Raw genomic sequence first — 20049 nt, forward strand, 5'->3', positions numbered from 1 at the left:
GAAGTCATCTGGGCAAGGGGTCAGTGGAATAGTTTCTTCGTTGTAGCTCTTTGTCACGGGGTATCTCAGATATGAGACACTAGTGTGAACTCACAGCCCTTGTCTTCCTTTCTGCTGTTGTGATTAAACATGCTCTGTTTGGGTGTTGCCTGGTAGATGAGAATAATACACTGTCTGAGTAAGAACAGTATTGTCCTGAGGTGTGGTGTCCTTTGGCTTCCTCCCCCGAATGGAGCACTTCCTGCTTTCCAGCCGAAGGATGAGTCATGTGAGGAGACTTGAGGATGTGACACAGGAGATGGGTCAGGCCATAATTATTTGAATGGTATAAATGACAAATCTGCACATATCCCATCCAGGTAAAGCCAGGAAATACAAGAAGGGCTGGAAATAGCTCATGGCTACATGCAGCATCTCCCAAGGCTATAGTCGTTTAGTGCTTTCAGCATCCAAAAGTGCCACATCAAAGTCATAATGTCTACCAGCATTCTCATTGCAAACCTGAACATTCTGATGCTTAGTTCTATTTCTTGTGAATTTTGGCCACTGGAAGCATTTTTTGAGTTAATTCAGAGTGAAAGATTCATGAAGTGTTGGTATGCCTGAGCTAGACCTATGTATGTGCTCTAACAGTAACATGTGGCCAAGAGAGCCACTCAAGAACACTCCCTGGGGTGTGTAAGGAAGATGGCTCATACTGTCTATTAGATCATGCTCTTCTAGAACATAAGCATTAGCATTTGTTAGCTGTCAAGAAGCACTTATATATTATTTTGTTTTATCCTAATTGTGACTTGATGAGGTAATAATAATAAACAAAATCAGTGATGCCTAATGCTTACTGTGGGCTTGTCATGATGCTAAGTAGCCATTTGTCTCATCTAATCCACCTAACAACCCTGGCTAGTACAGATTACTATCCCATTTTATAAGTAAGAAATCAGAGATTTAATGAACTTGCCCCAGGTTAGATGGCTAATAAAGTAAAGGAGTTAGGATGACCTAAACTAGTCTCATCTGACTCCAGACACCATGATTTGTACCATGCTGTTTCTCTCTCTTACTGTCCTAAGATCAAGAATATTAAAAACAAACCAGCCAACCAACCAAATAAGCAAGCCAATAACCACATAAATGAGCAAAAAGACCCAGTTTCAACCTCCTTTAATGGAATATATGTGAGAAAAATGCTTATGTTTGTTGGAGAGCAGTAGCCCAAATTAGTATAGGGTACTTACTATTCTCCCTGACACTGAGAAGAAAAGGAATCTATAACATTGAGTTAAATTCAACAAACATGAAGTGCTTCCTGTGTTGGTCATGCTTCTTATGAGACCCTGAGGTGAAAAATCAAGAGATACATAAGAAAAGAACATCCTCTTATACAAGAAAGTTCTCTTCTTATTATATTCCCTCATGCTATTACATATCATTTCCTACAAGAAATGGCCTGTTGGAAGGTAATCCCTCTAGTTACCTGAGACACGTTTATTATTCTGTATAGATCATGATGTGAAAGGACATCCTCCTAAAAAATGTCTTCTCCATTTCAATCTCAGCCCACTTCACAGGGAGAGTCATGTTAATGGTGCATCATGCTAAGATGATCGAATAGTCCAATCTCTAAATGCACTGGGAAGTCTGGGTGAAAGGTAATCCCACCTGTGTTTTCCCTGCAATTTGTTTTTTGTGATTGACTTAGAGAAAATGAAGTATGGTATATTATGTGAGTCAGCTTTTGGATATTTGATTTATGACAAAAACTAAAGAAGAATCCAAAATTAGTTTTGTCTAAGGAACTCTCATGTGTAGTATAAAGTGAATATCTTAAATAAATGTAAGATCTTTCTAAGCATGCTAGTGATGAACGTTTAGTTCTTTTTACCACATAGACATGTGGGTTTTTTTTTTAATTTTTATTTTTATTATAGGAGTGCTCTTTGTCTGGAGATGAATCCAGAGGACTTTGTATATACATTTTTTATACAACTTGAAGATAATGTGCACATCAAATGCTTTTGCTGCACTAGGCATTTTGTTTACATATGTGAAAATTTATCTAAAGGCCGGAATGGTATGGGATATTCACAATAAAACACCAAACACACAGTCGTAGGAGAGGTCAGGAGGAAGAATTACATGAGCCACATATTTGAAGAAAATCAAACCCCATTTACTGGTACCATATGTTATTCTTTACTAAACCTATTTTTTCTTAAGAACTACAAGTTTTTCCAGATTCCAAATGTAGGCAATACATAAGATTGTCTCCTAACCCTCCCCCTGATCCCCATGTACCAAACAGAGAACAGCCCCCTCCTTCTATAGATCTCCATGTCCCCAACTCCAAATTATCAGTGATAAATTGAGGATCTCCATTTATACTTTTACTTTTCATGAAAGAAATACATTGTGGAAATAATTATGGTGAGTTAGAAGAAATTATTCAGTTTCCTTATAAAGTCAGTATTTTCTATCATCTTAAGCTTTAAGGAGAAACTTCCATTTATTCACAGAATATTTACTGAATATTTAGCAGGGGCACATCATCATTCAAATAACATCCAAAAAATATATGTACCTTGGGCCCAAGTATATGTCTAATTGAAGAGATAAGTCACATACATATTAAAGATTGAGGATTAATATAAAAATTAAAAGTACTAACATTAGGGGGGAAATTAATGGTCCACAGAATGATGAAATGATCTATGTCACACCTTCTATCCTGTTAAGGGCTAAATACCTGTTTTCTTTCTCGTACTTTGTCTTGTGTTTCATGTGTAATTCAAAGCTTGTGTAAAATCTTCCTCCATTGAAACTTTGAGCATGAGGTGACTTATGATCAGATTATCCATGGGTCTAAATTACTTCCTGTGTATCTTCCTTTCCATTAAGCATTTGTGTTTACTTGCTTTTTGCTTGTTTATGATTTTATTCCTGTGAGAGCTCGTTCAGAGATTCTGAGCAGGAATGTAGCTATTTACATGTCTTTACAGAAAGATTTTTCTTTAAGGAAAAAAGCTGTTCTTTTAACTGAGCATGCAAATCTAAAAGACAAAGGAGTAATGGACATCCACCTACCAGATTAACCAAATCACCTGGTATCAGTGGAGTACTATGTTTCTACTTGATCTCCTACACAACAGTTATTCTACCCACTTAGCGATGAAGCATTTGTTCTTTGGTCTTCTATGACTTTCTCTTCATACTTTTACTGTCCACTTTACTTCCTAGCATTATGTGCAGTGTTGGGGTGGACTACTCAGTAATGGTCAAGTCTTAAAGGATTGAGTAGAAAGTCCATAGCCAGTGACTGTCAAATGGTGGGCACTCAATTTATATTTACTGAATAAACAATTGTAAACACTTACATGTTGATTTAACCAAAATTAACATTACAAAGAAAATCCAATGGAAAAACACCAAGTGAAGTAGACCTTTCCTTCCCCTTTCTCAGGGTGTTTCTCAGGGAAACTATCTTGAGATGCCTAGGTATCCCTAGTGCAGCCTCCTTATAGTTGAGAGGTCCACAAGGAGCTCCAAAGAGTTTTAAAGGATTTTCCCCAGGCCATCATGCAAGGCAGTTGGCAGAGTCAGACCAGCCTTGGTATTTCCCCATTGCTGGCCCAGTTCTGCCTGTTTAGCAGAAATCTCTGAACAGGAGTTACAAGAACATGTGATAATTGGATTAACTGGGTTTCCAAAACTATTTTGAGGATCTGTTGAGAGTCACGGACCCTCTCCTTCAAAAAACTGCATACATATAAAACTTTGTATATAATTTCAGGCATGAACTTCATGAATCTCATCCAATGACAACCATCTAGGATTCATGATCCCCATTTCAAGAAGTCCTGGTACAGGTGGCACTTGACAGGAAACATTCTGCCTATTTCTGAGCCCTCCTATACTCTAATTACACTTGAGTAATTATAAGACCATACAAGGTGGATAGTTTCTACCAGTTCTCAAAATGCCCATTTAGAATTTAATTATTAACGAGGGAACAATTCCAAAAGCAGACATCCAAATCTACACGTTGGCTGAACACACACCCGCACACCCACACCCACTTCTGAACATAAACTATTAATTTAAAAAACATCTACTTTATTCAATATAAAGGCAGTTTAATGACTTGAAATTTTAGATTTCCTATAACTACCTAATCCTCCATTTAAAATTTTGTGGTGTCCCTCTCTTCCTATCATTTTTTATATTAATCACCTGCCATAGTGTGTGTCATTTATTAAGTGCCTCCTGTGTGCATTTTACTCTAGAGGCTAGAAAATTAGTTATGCAGCAAGTATATATAGACCATCTGCTATGTGTAAGACATTCCGAGAGATGATGGGAATGGGTACCCTAGAAGATACAGCATGGTCTTTTTTCTCATGGTCTTGGGTGTTTATTGAGTGCTACTCAAGCTGTAAGCAAGAGAGACAGAGACAAAAATCACTTTTAGATGAGGTTAACAACATGAAGGAGGTGGGGGACTATACTGGGCTTTGGAAGGTAGGTGGGATTTGAGAAGGCCAAAAAGAGGGGGACGGTATTTTAGTCTAGTCCAGTTATCTATTGTTACATAACAAACTATCCTAAAGTTAGTCATTTAAAACAACCACACTCTTTTATTTTGCTCACAAATCTGCAGTTTGGATAGGACATGGCAGGGGGTAGGGGTGAGAGAGAACAGCTTATCTCTGTTCCACTTGGGATCATTTGGGGGCAACTCAGAGGACAGCTAAGGGCTGGAATCAGCTGAAGCCTCCCTGCTGGCATGTCTGTTGGTTGATGCTGGTTGTCGGCTGGTCCCAGCTCAAGCTAGTGACCAGAACACTACATGTGGCCTTTGCACATGGCTGCTTAGCTTCCTCCCAGCAAGGAGGCTAGGTAACAAGAACCAATGTCCCAAGAGAAACAGGCAGAAGCTCCTTAAATCTGTAAGTCATCCATTGCCACTTTATTTTGATCATAATTACAGATGCGTTCAGACTGAAGGAGAGGGAACATAGGTCCAACCTTTAACGCATTAAAGTCACATTGTAGAAAGACCATATGGGATAGGAGATAGTGTTATGACCTTTCTGCAAAACACAGTCTGCCACACAGGCCATGGAGTTATAGCAGTGTTATTACAGAGGTGGTGAAGTTAAAGGTGCTGGGAAATCAGTTGGAGAATTTGTGGATACGAGCCTGGGGAAAATGGGTAGGAATCTAAGCCAAAGAATGTGGACTTGGATCTGCTGATATTGGCAAGTCTTTAGAGTTTTCCCTGTAATCATAGTGATAATTAACAAGAACGATCTGGCTGTAGAATGCTTCATAGTATGAGGGGGAGGTTGAAGGTGGCACAGTAGCTGGGCATTTATCACGGTAGTCTAGATATGCTGTGATGAGGCCATGCCTAGGGTGAATATAGGCCAGAAAAAGGAGGTGAGTATGTGAGATGTTGGTTGGGAATACAGGATCCAAAGTAATTGGATAAGAAGAGTAAAGGAAAAGAATAAGGGGTAATGTCACTCTTTAGAGCTAAGTAGAAATATAGACAGACTCTTATCTAGTCTTAAGGACTTGAGGTTATTTATAATCTCTATCCCATTTGTGAATATTCATATTCATATATATCATTGCAGCCATTTTGATTTTGACTTTGAGTTTGATTTTGAGATTGTGGGTTTGAATCCCCATTTATAGAAGAGAAAATTAAGTAATTACCCAAGTGTCCCATACTAGAATGTCTTCTCTGTAAAGGCCAATCTGTGAAGGCCTTCTCTGTGACTGCCACTAAGTCTTGAAATCTGTGCACATTTAATATTCACAGAAATAGATCTTGCTCTGACACCAGGTGGTTGGTTAGCTTATATCCGAACAGCTGCTAGTACTTTTACCATGAAATTGTTAAGGCTCTTAAGGCAGGGTTCATGTAGTATTTGTGTTATTTGCCTTAGATATAGAAGAAGCTTGAGGTGAATAGATGGCTCAGTTGGTTAAATGTCTGATTCTTGGTTTCGGCTCAGGTCGTGATACCATGGTTCATGAGTTTGAGGCCCGTGTTGGGTTCTGTGCTATGAGCGTGGAGCTTGCTTGGGATTCTCTCTCTCCCGTTCTCTCTGCCCTGCCCTTGCTCGTACTTTCTCTCTCTCTCAAAAATAAATAAATAAACTTAAAAATATATATAAGATCTCTCCCTCTAAATAAATAAATAAGCTTTAAAAGTATATAAAAAAGAAGCTTAATCTTTGAGGTTAAATGCATTTGAGATATATCTATCTATCTATCTATCTATCTATCTATATATAGCAAAAACTCTTCTTGTACATACAAGTTAGGCTGTATTTTATGCTTGGTTAGCATACACCACTGAGTAAGTCTGTATGCTCTGTCTTGCCCAGCACCCAGGGAGACTTGGAGTAGGCACAGCATCCCAAGGGCAGAATGGCTATGACCTCACCCTGTCCTATCTTGGAAATCTCATCTCAATGACCTAGGTTGGGCTTAGGAGACCTGGGGCAGAAGCTGGGGTTCAGTCTCTAATGCCTGTTGATAGTTTTCAGGTGCCACCTGGGAGAATGGGCCTGGAGAATAAGGACACACTTCCATCTCAGGCTTTTCTACTGTGAAGGCAGTCTCTGCTTTTCATGGAGTGAAAATTACTTCTGGACTTCTCACCTCCTCTCATTTGCCTCCTTCCTGTCCGACACCCCATGGTGAATCAGCTGTATGCTCTCAAGCATGAGATTCAATTACTTTTATTGTTAGGCTTGGCTATGATTGTCTTTAATAGTCAGAAAATTATCCAGCATCTAAAAAGCACAATTAGAAAATTCAGCCACAGTGTGTCCCTGTGAGTTTTGGCTGGCAGCAAAGAAGTAATTCTTCAGAGGAGTTCTTGTAGACATTTGGCATTTAGTACTAGCTCTCTGAATTTTATTTCACAAATGGAAACCTGAGGGTTTTTTTTTTTTCACACTCCATTCAGTAGCATATTTTAGCCAATCTCAAAATGAAAGTATCAGTTTAATGTCATCCTTGAGGTAGAAAATATTTTATAGCTGATAATCCTTACTTTCTATGTACAACACCAGTCAAATATATGAATACTAAACATGTTCAGACTGGTTCTAGGCCTAAATATATTGGCATCCTTGGGAAATTTACTTAATTCATAAGCAACTTGTTTTCTTATTGGGAAGAAGCAAAGAAAGATTGTCTGATAGGAATACTAACTAGTACAAATGATAATGGTGAAAAGAAGTACTCTAGGAATTATTGTAGATGATAGTGACCTAAGGGCATTTGCAATAAGGATCACGTGGAAGTGAGTGTAGGCCAGGCTGGAGAGGTTTTGGATTATGGGAACAGGGAGTCTTAGAGCTTTATGGACCTAAAGTATTTTTGACAAACAGCAAGTGTTTCGTAATATGCCATGGCTAAATCTGTGACAGGAGAAGTCATTGCCTCCTACACTTTTGGGGAGCAGGAAGCCATGGCAGCAACACTTAATGAATGGCCTTGACAGTTCAGGGAACGTCCCTGCGTGAGTTGTTTTGAATGATGCCAACCGGTTTCAAGTGGGCAGGATTAAAATGCAAACCAAGCCCAGATTTTTTTTTTTAAATTAATATCTGATGTTTGCCAATCAGAGGAAAGGTGATAGAGTACAGCACACAAATTTCTGAGAGCTGTGTTGTCACCTGGACTAAGACATCCTTCCGTGAGATGGCCAGGGACAGCAGCTGGCCCTTCTGTGGCTACCAGGGAATGGATTTGACAGATGAGAGGAAAATGTGAAAATATTCCTCAGACGTGGCCACAACTTTTGGTAAAATGCATAAACGTAAAACTTACCATTTTTGTCATTTTAAGTGTACAATTCAGTGGCGTTAAGTGCATTCAAAATGTTTTGCAAACATTACCACCATTTGATTCCAGAACTTTTTCATCACTTCATAAGGAAACCACATACCCATTCAGCAGTCACTCCCCGTTCCCCTCTCCCTCCAGCCCTGGCAACCATTAAGCAGGCTTTTTAGGAAGGGCCCTGAGGTTGGGAATTAGGAGATGGGAGTCTTTTCAAATCTGGGCTTCTGTCTTTGTGTTTTCCAACAACATAGCAGCCTCCTCATAACAGCATGATGGCAAACCTATAATTTATGACTCCCTTCACAAAACTTTTAAAACAACTTTAGTGAAGTGCATTTATATATCATAAAATTCACCCATTTCAAGAGTGTGATTCAATGGGAACCTGTACAAGGTGGTGTAACTATCACCACAGTCCAGTATTAGAACCGTTTCATCCTCCTGCTTACGTCCCTCATGGTGTTTATAGTTAAAGCCATCCCACCCCCAGCCCTGGGCAACCGCAGATCTACCTTCTGTCTCTATAAATTTGCCTTTTCTGGACATTTCATTTCAGTGTGATCATGTGATGTGTGGTCTCCATTTCTGGCTCCTTTCACAGAATATAACATTTCTGGAATTCATCCACAGTGTAGTATATGTCAGTAGTTCTTTTTTTCATTGCAGTATTCCATTGATTGGATGTACCGCATTTTACCTATGCACTCACTTGCAAACATTTAAGGGCCCGGCATACTTTCTTTGTGCAATTCCACTACACTGTGCAAACATTTTCGAGGAAGTTTCTTGTCTGCAACTTCTAGAGGGTTATGTTGTTGGATGTCCTCTAATATGCTCACTCACTAAGGTTCGTCCAACATGAGTCCCAAGAGCAGATCCACATTCTTAGATCATTCATTTATTTAGCAAATATTTGTTGAGTGCTCACGGCATACTGTGTTCTCTGCTAGACACAAAGGATACGTTCTAGCACTCTTGGGATTTCTGCTGTAGTGCAGAGATTCTTCACACCATGCACAGCTCCCCTTCTGGTGGGTTGAAGGAGCAGGCACATTCTATTGGGACTGATACTCAGTCACAGGCAGCTTTCTCTTTGTTTCCTTCCCTGAACTTCTCACTCTTGAAATACTCAATGCTCCTCTGTGATGCTCCCATTTCATCCTGAGTCTCCAGCAAATTCTGTCTGATGTCTCTTCTACCTCTGGAATGTGATAAAACTTGGGGATGGAATGGTCTCATTGTATGCCTTGAATGTGTAAATGAATGATGAATGAATGACTCCCACTGATGAATGAATAAAGGAATGAATGAGCAAATAGAAAAATTAGGGGCACTGACCTCTTCAGATCTTGACTTCTAGACATACTTGTTCCCTCTCTTGTTAGAGTCAGGGGTTGCATGATTCCCTCTCTAGAATGAAGGCAAAAGTACATAAGAGGAAATACAGTAATCTGATGTTCCCTCTGCTCCTTGGAACAGAGGCTTGACATCAACTTCTTACCACTGTCATTGATATTTTAATGGTATCCCTAGGGTCACTCTCCAGGCAGACTATTTAGGGAAACAATATGAAAATGGTCTTGCATGGCTGGGTGACCTGGCCCAGATGCCAAAGGTAGTGACTTACAATGGCTTCTCCAGGCCCCTCCCTGCTCCATTCTGCCACCACCCGGCTCATGATGCTCTTAGCTTCCTCTTTGACTCCTGTCCTGGGTCATCCTGCCTGACCTGAAAGCCAGAAGCAAAGGGGACAGGACACACACTGTGTATTCCTGTGGGACACTGGGCAGAAGGTGGAAGAGGGAAGACCCAGGAGGCTAAACCAGGCAAGGTGCTTCATGTGGAGAAGAAAACAGGTGGTTCTGTGAGGGCTTTACTGCTTGCATTCTGGTGGCTGGGGTGTAATCAGAGCCCCATTAAAACTACTGGGACAAAACATTAAAGGGGAAGAGACATGGACATGTCTAGTTTCAGAGATTACTTAAGGTTACTTGAAGCTTTAAAAATAGATAATAATATTTTTAAGATTATGTTATTTTATAGGACTAAATACATATGTGTTATCTACTTTAATGAGACCATGTTTTAGCCTTGTCCATCTATGGATAATTCTGGAGATTTTCCTTTATTTCTATGGTCACTGGTTGGGGCCCATTGGTTTGGTCCATCATACAAATGTACTTCATGGATGGTGGACATCATACTCCTGTTGAGGGTCTACTATGGGTTACTATGTCCGTCCACCCCTTACAGAAGGTCTCTTCATCCTTGGATGAGCCATAGCCTGCTGGGCTCCATTTCTTATTGGCAGAGAAATATTGAGATGCTAGTTGGATAGAAATTACCTTGGGTTTGGGTTGATTCCGTTTTTGCTTAGCATCTTTACCATTTAAAATGTGCTCATTTTGACGTACCTCAAATACATTTTATCTACTCTAAATTCATATACAGAGATAACTTCTCTCTGAGCCAGCTCCAACAAAAATACAGTGACACCTGGTACTAATCTTGTGAATCAAAAGTCGAGTGTACATTCTTTTCTTTTTTTTTCCTTCTTGACACTTTGCTTTTAATTTATACTAGATCCTTTCTGTTGAGTTAGTAATTTCATTTTAAGTACAGAAATCAAGTTTAATTAAAGCTTTCTTGCCATTTAAAATAATAATTTGTTTATTTAGCATTCTTAATTACCTTGGGTAAATTGCCTATAGAGGCTCACCTAATTCATTTGTTTGTTCAAATTATTACTGTCATTTGCATATTTTGAAAGACACCACTTTAATGAAACAGTGAGGTGAAGTCAGGGCACATGATTCCTCTCTGTGGCAGGATGGTCTTTCTGCTTTAGTCTGTTTGTTCAGCTGGAAGGTGTGCATCATCCTACTGAGTTTTCACAAAAGATCAAAGTTTTAAAATGCTTCAGTATTGGAAAATCATTAGTAATGAAGTGTCTGGGAGGGGTGGCAATATGATGAATTGAACAGCATTCAATTCAATTGAACAGTCCAGCCAGGGACTGCCACTTACACAACCTCCTTTAGCTTCTTAGAATGAATGCAAGCATGCCTCTCCTTAACCCCAAGATATGTCTTTGCAGACTTGTGGCTATAGATAAAATTTCTAATGCCTTTGAAGAACTTAAAATAATTTGTTGAAAGACTTTCTGTTATTAGTGGGAAAATGTGATGTTGCACAAAGGCTCAATTTTATTCTGAGGGTATTATAACCATTTATCGGTGTTAATAAATAACCACCTGTAAGAGAGGAGTTTAGAGAACTTAAAATGATAAATAAGTGAGAATGATTTCTTATTTGCTTATCAATTATTTTAAGTATGGGTTTTAGCTCATAATCTTTGGGAGTGCTATTTTGACTGTTCTTTGGGAGCTTTTCTTTTTTTTTATTATGGAGGAATGAGGGATTTCTTCATAGTTCCTGACAAGTTTGCAGGATAACTTGATTGAATCTGTTTCTGATTTATTGATTTTAAGTCAATCCCAAGCCTCCTAAACTTTAGAAACTGATTCATAGTTCCCACTATTAAAAAGAAACCCAATTTGATAGAGCATAATAGAACACATTGCATTAAGTATCTCCAGGTTTCCTATTGCCTATAACGAAAATGTGGAAAACATTCTAACAAGAGCCCTTCATTAGTGTTAGTTATATACTAAAAGCATCTCTGAATGATGTGGCCCCAAGGCATATCTCAAATAGGAAACATTCTCCTTTTTATACTAATGGATTATTTGTAGAGAAAGCGTATATGCATCTTATGAAACACTAGTAATGAAAGTAAATGAATGCCAGAGCCAGTTTTTGATGTTTGCACTCCAATTTAAAGTCTATGATAAAGGCAGGAAGTCTGCTCCTTTCTGAGCCTGGTTGAGCCTGGATCCTTCTCTTCTCTCTTTGTTCATGAAGGCACAGCCCCTTGTCCAGCATTAATAGGGCATGCACTTTTAGACCTTCTCTCTGTTGTAGCAGAAAAGATGCTATCCTGACACTCAAGAATCCTGCCGTGACGATGTAGTAACCCTGTGACCTTGGGCAAGTTACTTCCATGGACTCATTTCTTTACCTGGGAAGTGGTTGTCTGTAGATGAATTAGACATTTTAAAAGGTCATTTTAATTAAAGTCTGTGCTTCCAGTGGTAATAGATTGTCTCTGATCTATATTCCTCCCCATGGTCTCCACACATGCAGGGGTGGGAGTTGGGGAAGCTAATTCCTGGAGTCGAGGTACAGTGAGAAGGTATGAATTAGAGAAGAGCAGGCCGGCTCACAGGTACATCAAGCTCCCTGCCTTACCATGCTCTCAGTTCTGATGAGCCTCCTGTGACCATACGCTGAATCTTTGATCTGACCTGGGTTTGTAACTCTCCCATTCCCCATTAGGGGTAGAGGGAGGTGGGGGCACTGGGAAGGATCTTAGAGAGGCAGATATCTGGAATATGCTCTTGATGTCTAACATAAAACTCTACCTTTGTTTAAAAAACACAAAAGAATTCATTTTCTCTTGTTTGACTTAGAAAATAAAAGGAAGGACTCTAAACATTGTGACTTTCAAATTTTGATTTTTTTTTTGCATTAGTAAGGGATTTTATTTTACCTTTTAAACTACAAAAGTATCAATAAATATTAAAAATTCAAACTATAGGGGAGCCTGGGTGGCTCAGTCTGTTGACTGTGCAACTTCAGCTCAGATCACGATCTTGCAACTCTTGAGTTCAGGCCCCATGTCTGTCGGGCTCTGTGCTGACAGCACAGAGCCTGGAGCCTGCTTTGGATTCTGTGTCTCCCTCTCTCTCTCTCACTCCCCTACTCACGCTCTGTTTCTCTCCTTCAACAATAAATAAACATTAAACATTTTTTTAAAAAAATTCAAACTATATGCAAAGGATATTAAGCAAAAAATGAAAGTCCTTTTTTTAATTAAAAAATATTTTTTAAATGTTTGTTTTATTTTGAGAGAGAGAGAAAGTGGTAGGGGCGGGGGGGTGGGGAGGAATAGAATACTAAGCAGGCTCCATGCTATCAACAGAGCCCAATGTGGGGCTCTATCCCATAAACTGTGAGATCAGCCTGAGATGATATAAAAAGTTGGACGCTTAAATGACTGAGTCACCCAGGCACCCCAAAAGTGAAAGTCCTTTCTACTCCCATTATCTAGAGCTATCTGCTATTAACACTTTCATTTGGATATTTCAGACATTTTCCTGTGCACATATCACTGCAATTATAATATATGCATATCTTTTTGCCTTAAAAATTGAATTGTACTGTAACTACAGTTATACCAACTTCTTTTTTTTTTTACTTAAACGTCTTTCATAGATACTCTGCTGTAAGAGTACTTACAGATCACAGCAAGATATGCATTAATTAAAAACAACTGGACTTGTTTATGTGACTATGTAGACATAATAAATCATACATAAAAGCAGTAACACTGTAGACAGTGTCTAACTATAACACACTTCATCTTTCTGTTTTTGGAATGTTAGTGAGAATTAGCCATTCTGGTGTTCCTTGCCCTGAACTTTTTCATAATCTGGGCCCCAGAATGAGGGTAACTTTATTCCTTGAAGTAGCTCTCTATTAGCTATTCTGATGAATAAATAGTCATCGTCAGTAAGCTAATATGTAACCCTTCCTGATTTTATATTTAGGTATATGTAGTTTTAAATTTTGCTTAATGCTTACATAGTGTGTGTCAGGCACAGTTCTAAACACATTTCAAACTGAAACTCACTTGATTCTTTTAACAACTATATGAGGTAGCTACCATTATCCCATTTTCATTTCTTTGCGGTTTTTCTATCTACACAATTACATTATCTGACAAAAGTGGGCATCTTATTTTTTTCTTTCTAACCTTTATGCCTTTTATTTATCTTTCCTGCCTTGTACTGTTGAGGACCTCCAGCACAGGGTGAATAGAATTGGTGAGAGTGGACATCCTTTCCTTGTTACTGATCTTGGGGAAAAGCATTCAATATGTTACCACTAAATAAGATAACTACAGATTCTGTAGTTAAATAAGATAAAACAGATTCTGTTTTTAGTTTGCTGAAAGTTTTGATCATGAATTGGTATTGAATTTTGTCAGACTCTTTTCTGAGTATATTAACATTCTATATGGTTTTTCTCTTTTATTCTGGTAATAGTATCAATTATAATAATTGGTTTTTAAATGTTAAAACTGTATTACATTCCTGAGATAAACCCTACTTGGTCATGATGTAAAACAGGATGATTATCTTTATATATTACTCGATTTTATTTGCTAATATTTGCTAAGAATTTTTGTGTCTATATTTGTAGACACTGAGCCATAATTTTCTTTTCTTATAGTATCTTTTTCAGATTTGGTATCAGGATTATGCTGGCCTCATACAATGAGTTGGGCAGGGTTCCATCCTGCTCAGTTTTCTCAAAAAAGTTTGTGTAAGATTAACATTCTCTCTTCCTTGAATATGAAACCATTTGTGCTGGAATTTTCTTTATGTGAAAGATGTTGGTAGTATATTCAATTACTTTAATAAGGATTGAGCTGTTAAGACTTTTAATTTCATTTTGTGTTGCTTTTGGTAAATTCTATTTTTCGAATGTGTCCATTTTATCTAAATTCCCAAGTTCACTGACACAAAGTTGTTTATCATACTTATTATCCCTCAATATAGTCGGGTCTGTAGAGACATCTTTTTCATTCTTGATACTGGTAGTTTGTATTCCCTCATTTTAGTTTTATTGCAGTCTAGCTAGGAATTTGTCAAATTTGTTGATCTTGCAATGAACGAACTTTCAGTTTTCTTGATTTTCTCTATTGCTTTTCTGTTTTTCTATTTCATTGATTTATGCTCTTTTAAAAAACAGTTTTCTTTTTTCTATTTCCTTTGGATTTGTTTTTTATTCTACCTTCGCAGAAACTTGGGTCATTGCTTTTATACCTTCATCCTTTTCTTTTTATTTTTTTGTGTGGGTTTTTTTTTTTTTTTTGAGAGAGAGAGAGAGAGCAGGGGAGGGACAGAGGGAGAGGGAGAGGGAGAGAGAGAATCTTAAGCAGGCTTCCTGCCCAGCACAGAGCCTGACATGGAGCCAGACATGGGGCTGGATCTCATGATGGTGAGATCATGACCTGAGCTGAAATCAAGAGTTGGGTGCTTAATTGACTAAGCCACCCAGGAGCCCCTACCTTTATCCTTTTCTACTATAAGCATTTACAGCTATAAATCTCCCTCTAATTACTGAACTATGGCACACGAATTTTGATATATTGCGTGCTCATTATTATTTACTTCAAAATATCTTTGCTGCTATTTCTTCATTTTCTTTTTCAAAAAAATTTTTTTAGTGTTTGTTTATTTTTGAGAGAGGGGAGACAGAGTGTGAGCAAGGGAGGGGCAGAGAGAAGGACACACAGAATCAGAAGCAGGCTGGAGGCTCCGAGCTGTCAGCACAGAGCCTGACATGGCACTTGAATCCACAAACGGCAAGATCGTGACCTGAGCTGAAGTGGGACGCTTAAACAGACTGAGCCACCCAAGCGCCCCTGACTTCTTTGAAGTTGTTATCAATTTCTAAATATTTGGGGTTTTCTGGATATCTTATTGTTACTATTTTTAGTTTAATTTAATTATAGTCAGAAAACATATTTGGTAGAATTTCATTCGTTTGAAATTTATTGAGACTTGTTTCTAGCACACCAAATTGTCTATCTTGGTGAATGTACCATGTACACTTGAAAAGAATGTGTATTCTGCAGTTGTTGGGTGCAGTGTTGTGTAAATGGCAATTAGGTTAGTGTAGTTGATAGTGATATTGAAGTCTTCCCTGTTCTCACTGTTTTTTGTTTTGTTTTGTTTTAGTCCTGTTGTTCTATTAATTACCAAGAGAACAGTCTTAAAATCTCCAACTACGATTTTGGATTTGTCTATTTATTCACTAATTCTGTCAATTTTGTTTCAAAATGCTCTATTTTTAGGCGCATATCCACTTACTATTTTCTTCTTTCAGATGCCTTTTTTTTTTATCATTATCAAGTGTCTCTTTTTATGTCCAGTAATACTCTTCACCTTGAAATCTAGTTTATATGATATTAATATAGTCACTCCAGCTTTATTATGCTTTCTCTTTTTCCATGCATTTATTTTCAGACTATCTGTTCCATGTATTTAAATGTTACGGAGAGCATACTTAGGAGTTTTAATTTTTTATGCATTCTAGCAATTTCCATTTTTAATTGGAGTGTCTAGTCTGTTTACATTTAATATAATTGTTTATATGATTGGGTTTAGATTTACAAGTTCTCTATTTTTTTCCTCTTTGTCCCATCTACTTTTTTGTTCCTCTCTCTTCCTTTCCTGACTTATTTTGGATTAATTGAATATCTTTTAGAATTCTGCATTAGTTTGGTTTTTTAGAAAGCAGGTGCCAAGGTGAAGTTACAAGTGCTAGAGATTTGCAGGGTGCAATACATCAAAAGATAAAGAGGAGAGAGAGCAGGTATCTGAGATCTGTGAAAGGAGGGAACAAAAAAGGAGGATAGGGTAGAAAGAACCTTAAACTGCACTGTGATTTTGAGAAAGTTTCTGCCAGCCTGATGGAGGATTTTGATCAAAGATTGCTGATAGATGAATATTGCACTGGGCAGAATCGGCCAAGTGCTCATATCCCTGTCATGGTCAGTTATTGGCTAACTGCAAAGAACATAGCTTTGATTCACTCACGGTGGATCCCTAAGGTGCTGCCATTAGATGCTGTCAGCTAACCACACTCCTCACAACTGTCAAGTTTCTTCTAGAAGGGAGATCCAGGTGAGGCAGGTATCTTCATGGCTGCCTCAATTTCCATTTTAATTTTTTTATTGACTTTTTAATTGTATCTCTTTGCATTAATTTTTAGTGGTTGCTCTAGAGAGTACCATATATATTTTTAGCTTTTCACATTCTGCTTAGAGGTAATATTGTACTGCTTCATGTCAAGCACTGGAACATTGCAACAGCATAGTTTCATTTACTGGCTCCATCTTTTGTGCTATATTGTCATCATGCTTATGTTATAAGCCCCACAACATAGTGTTATAATAACACTATAGTTTTTATAGTTTATAGAAAATAGTTTTATGTCTTTTAAAGAATTTCAAAGGAGTGTGTGTGTTTGTGTGTGTGTGTGTTTTACACTTACTCACATATTTCCCATTTACCATTTTCAGTGGTCTTCATTCCTTTCTCTTTCTGTAGGTCCAAATAACCTTTTGTAGAATTTATTTTTATCCTGTAGAACTTTCTTCAACATTGCAAATAGTTTAAATCTGCTGGCTATTAAGTCTTTGAGGTTTTGTTTTTCTGAAAGTGTCTTCACTTAACCTTCATTGTCGAAGAATATTTTTGCCAGATATAGAATTCTAGCTTGACTGTTGTTGCTCCTGTTGGCACTACAAAGATGTCATTCTTTTATCTCTGAGCCTACATTATGTTTGAAGAAAAATTAGTGTGGTTTTATCCTGTGTGTGATATGCCATTTCCCCTGGTTGCTTTCAAGATTTTCTCTTTGTCTTTGAATTTTAGCACTTCCAATATGTGCCCTGGCATGGGTTTATATTTTGTTTTATCTTTATTTATCCTGTTTGGAGTTGGCAGAGAGTTTTGAATTTGTAAATTTATGTCTGTTTTTACAAATTTGGATTATTATTTTTTCAGAATTCTTTTCTTGCCTATTCTCTCTTCACCCTTCCTTCTGGGATTTCAATTACACATGTGTTAGACATGCTATTATATCCCCCTGGACCTTGAGGCTTTGTTCATTCTTAAAGTTCTTTTCTCTATTTCTCAAATTGGATAATTTATATTGTTCTATCTTTAAGTTCACTGGTAACTTTTTACTATTTTTTTTCTCTAATCTGTTGTTAGGTCATCCAGTAAATTTTCTTTTCAAATTTTTCTTTGGGTTTAGAATTTCCAATTGGTTCTTTTTATAATTTCTCCTTCTCTGCTGAAATTTCTTTTATATCCTTTAGCATAGTTACAGTAACTGCTTTAAAAATCCTTGTCTACTAATTCCAGTATCTTCATAATCTGGGAGTACGTCTCTGTGGATTCTCTTTTCTTTTGAGAATGGGTTTTCCTGTTTCTTTGCATATCTAGTAATTTTGGAATGTACCTTAGACATTGTGAGTGACATAGAGATTCTAAATTCTGTCATATACCTTTAAAGAGAATTGATTTTCTATTTTAGCAGGCAGTTAATTTAATGGAAGTCAGATTCCAACTTGGTCTTCCCTGTGATGGACATTAGCAGAAATATGCTTAGTTCTTGTTATCTTTGCTGGGATACTTGAGGTCTGCTCCACATATGTATAGTATTGGGAGTAGTAAGAGATTTTCTCAGATTTTATGTACTGAATTTGAGGCTTCTCCTCTGTGGTTGTTTTCTCTCTGGGATTTCCTCCCACATTTCATAGCTGCTGTCATCTCTGATTTCTTAGCTACAACATGCCAGAGATCTAGCTACCACGTGGAACTGACTAGGTCTCCCATTACACAAAAAGCTATAAAACATGAGTAATGTATCAAGAGCCATTTTTTCAAGTGTTATCTTCCCCTTTCACTCCTGCCTGCTCTTGGTCACTCTCCAGTGCCTTCAGATAGCTGTGTTTTTTTTGTTTTTTTGTTTTTTAATTTAAAAAAATTTTTTTTCAACGTTTTTATTTATTTTTGGGACCAAGAGAGACAGAGCATGAATGGGGGAGGGGCAGAGAGAGAGGGAGACACAGAATCGGAAACAGGCTCCAGGCTCTGAGCCATCAGCCCAGAGCCTGACGCGGGGCTCGAACTCACGGACCGCGAGATCGTGACCTGGCTGAAGTCGGACGTTTAACCGACTGTGCCACCCAGGCGCCCCCAGATAGCTGTGTTTTTAAAGGTTTTTTTTTTTTTTTAAGTTTATTTATTTTGAGAGAGAGGGTGAGGCGGGGGGGAGAACATGAGTGGGGAGGTGCAGAGAGAGGAGAGAGAGAATACCAAGCAGACTTTGCCCTGTTAGCACAGAGCCCAGCATGGGGCTTAATCTTGCAAACTGTGAGACCATGACCTGAGCCAAAATCAAGAGTCAGCTGTTTAGCCAACTGAGCCACCCAGTTGCCCCTGTTTTTTAATATTTTAATCCAGAGTTCATGATTGTTATCTGTGAAAAGGTTGGTCTGATAGGAGTTATTTTTATGACCAAAAGCAGAAGTCTGTTATCCCCCTTTATAGATGAATTTAAAGACACACTACATTAAGCTTACGTACATTACCCAAGGTCATACAATTGGTAAGTGGCAGGGCTGTGATTTGAACACAAGTAGTTTGGTTCTAGAGTCTTAGGATTTGGTCCAAGGGTACACTTCAATGATATGAATTTTTAAGACAATGGCAGGAAGAATAGTAAATATTCTTGGACTCATGGAGCCTTCTGGTGTTAAGTCCTTATGCATTGGACCGTTCTCAAGATCTCATTACTCAGTGGATACTTCTCATATCTTTGGGTGTGTACATTATTTCATGTACAAAGCTTACACACAAGTTGTATTAAAGGATTATGTTGTTTTTGGTTAATTGGAAAGTAGATCTTTAGTTATGAGAAATTTCATATTTTCAGGGTTCTGTGATGTACTCCTTGGGCCGCCTTACTTAGAAACTGGTGTAGTTTATCATGTCGTTCTTTTAGTGATTAAAATAAAGAGAACTTTTGAAGGAAAGTAATATCAACAGTAATATAATGAATGTTTAAAAATTATTTATTGATGAAATTCAAAACCACAGTAATGGGATAGTTGACTTTTAAGAAGGTAAGTTTAAGATAGATTTAGCTGATGTGAACCATAGACCTTGGAAGCATAACAGTAAGACCAAACTTGGGGTACCTTGGTGGCTTAGTCAGTTAAGCGTCCAACTCTTGGTTTCAGCTCAGATCATGATCTCATGGTTTCATGGGTTCAAGTTCTGCATCAGGTTCTGCACTGGCAGCACAAAGTCTCCTTGGATTCTCTCTCCCTCTCTCTGCCCCTCCCCAACTCATGCTGTCTCTGTCTCTCTCAAAATAAATGAATAAACTTAAAAAAAAAAAAAAAACTTGAGCAGTACTATTCCTTCTTGATTGTTTCCCTTTTTCTCCTCTGGACTAAGTAGTTTCAGT

The 20049-nt window shown here is 38.0% G+C and overlaps 1 protein-coding gene across 5 annotated transcripts in view; it reads left to right on the forward strand.

The window, feature by feature from the left end:
- Window positions 1-20049, forward strand: part of RAPGEF4 (Rap guanine nucleotide exchange factor 4) — a 290524-nt gene that overhangs the window by 91422 nt on the left and 179053 nt on the right. Inside the window, exon 1 of one of the 5 annotated variants that reach the window (XM_043577060.1) lies at window positions 9620-9725. The exons of the other annotated variants lie outside the window; for them this stretch is intronic. Coding sequence (XP_043432995.1) covers window positions 9708-9725 — 18 coding nt within the window. The 5' untranslated portion in view covers window positions 9620-9707. Of the gene's footprint in view, window positions 1-9619; window positions 9726-20049 lie in introns of those variants that run through there. 5 annotated transcript variants of the gene reach the window in all.

Source organism: Prionailurus bengalensis, chromosome C1 (genome assembly GCF_016509475.1).
Source record: "Prionailurus bengalensis isolate Pbe53 chromosome C1, Fcat_Pben_1.1_paternal_pri, whole genome shotgun sequence".
In the NCBI taxonomy this organism is placed as follows: Eukaryota; Metazoa; Chordata; class Mammalia; order Carnivora; family Felidae; genus Prionailurus; species Prionailurus bengalensis.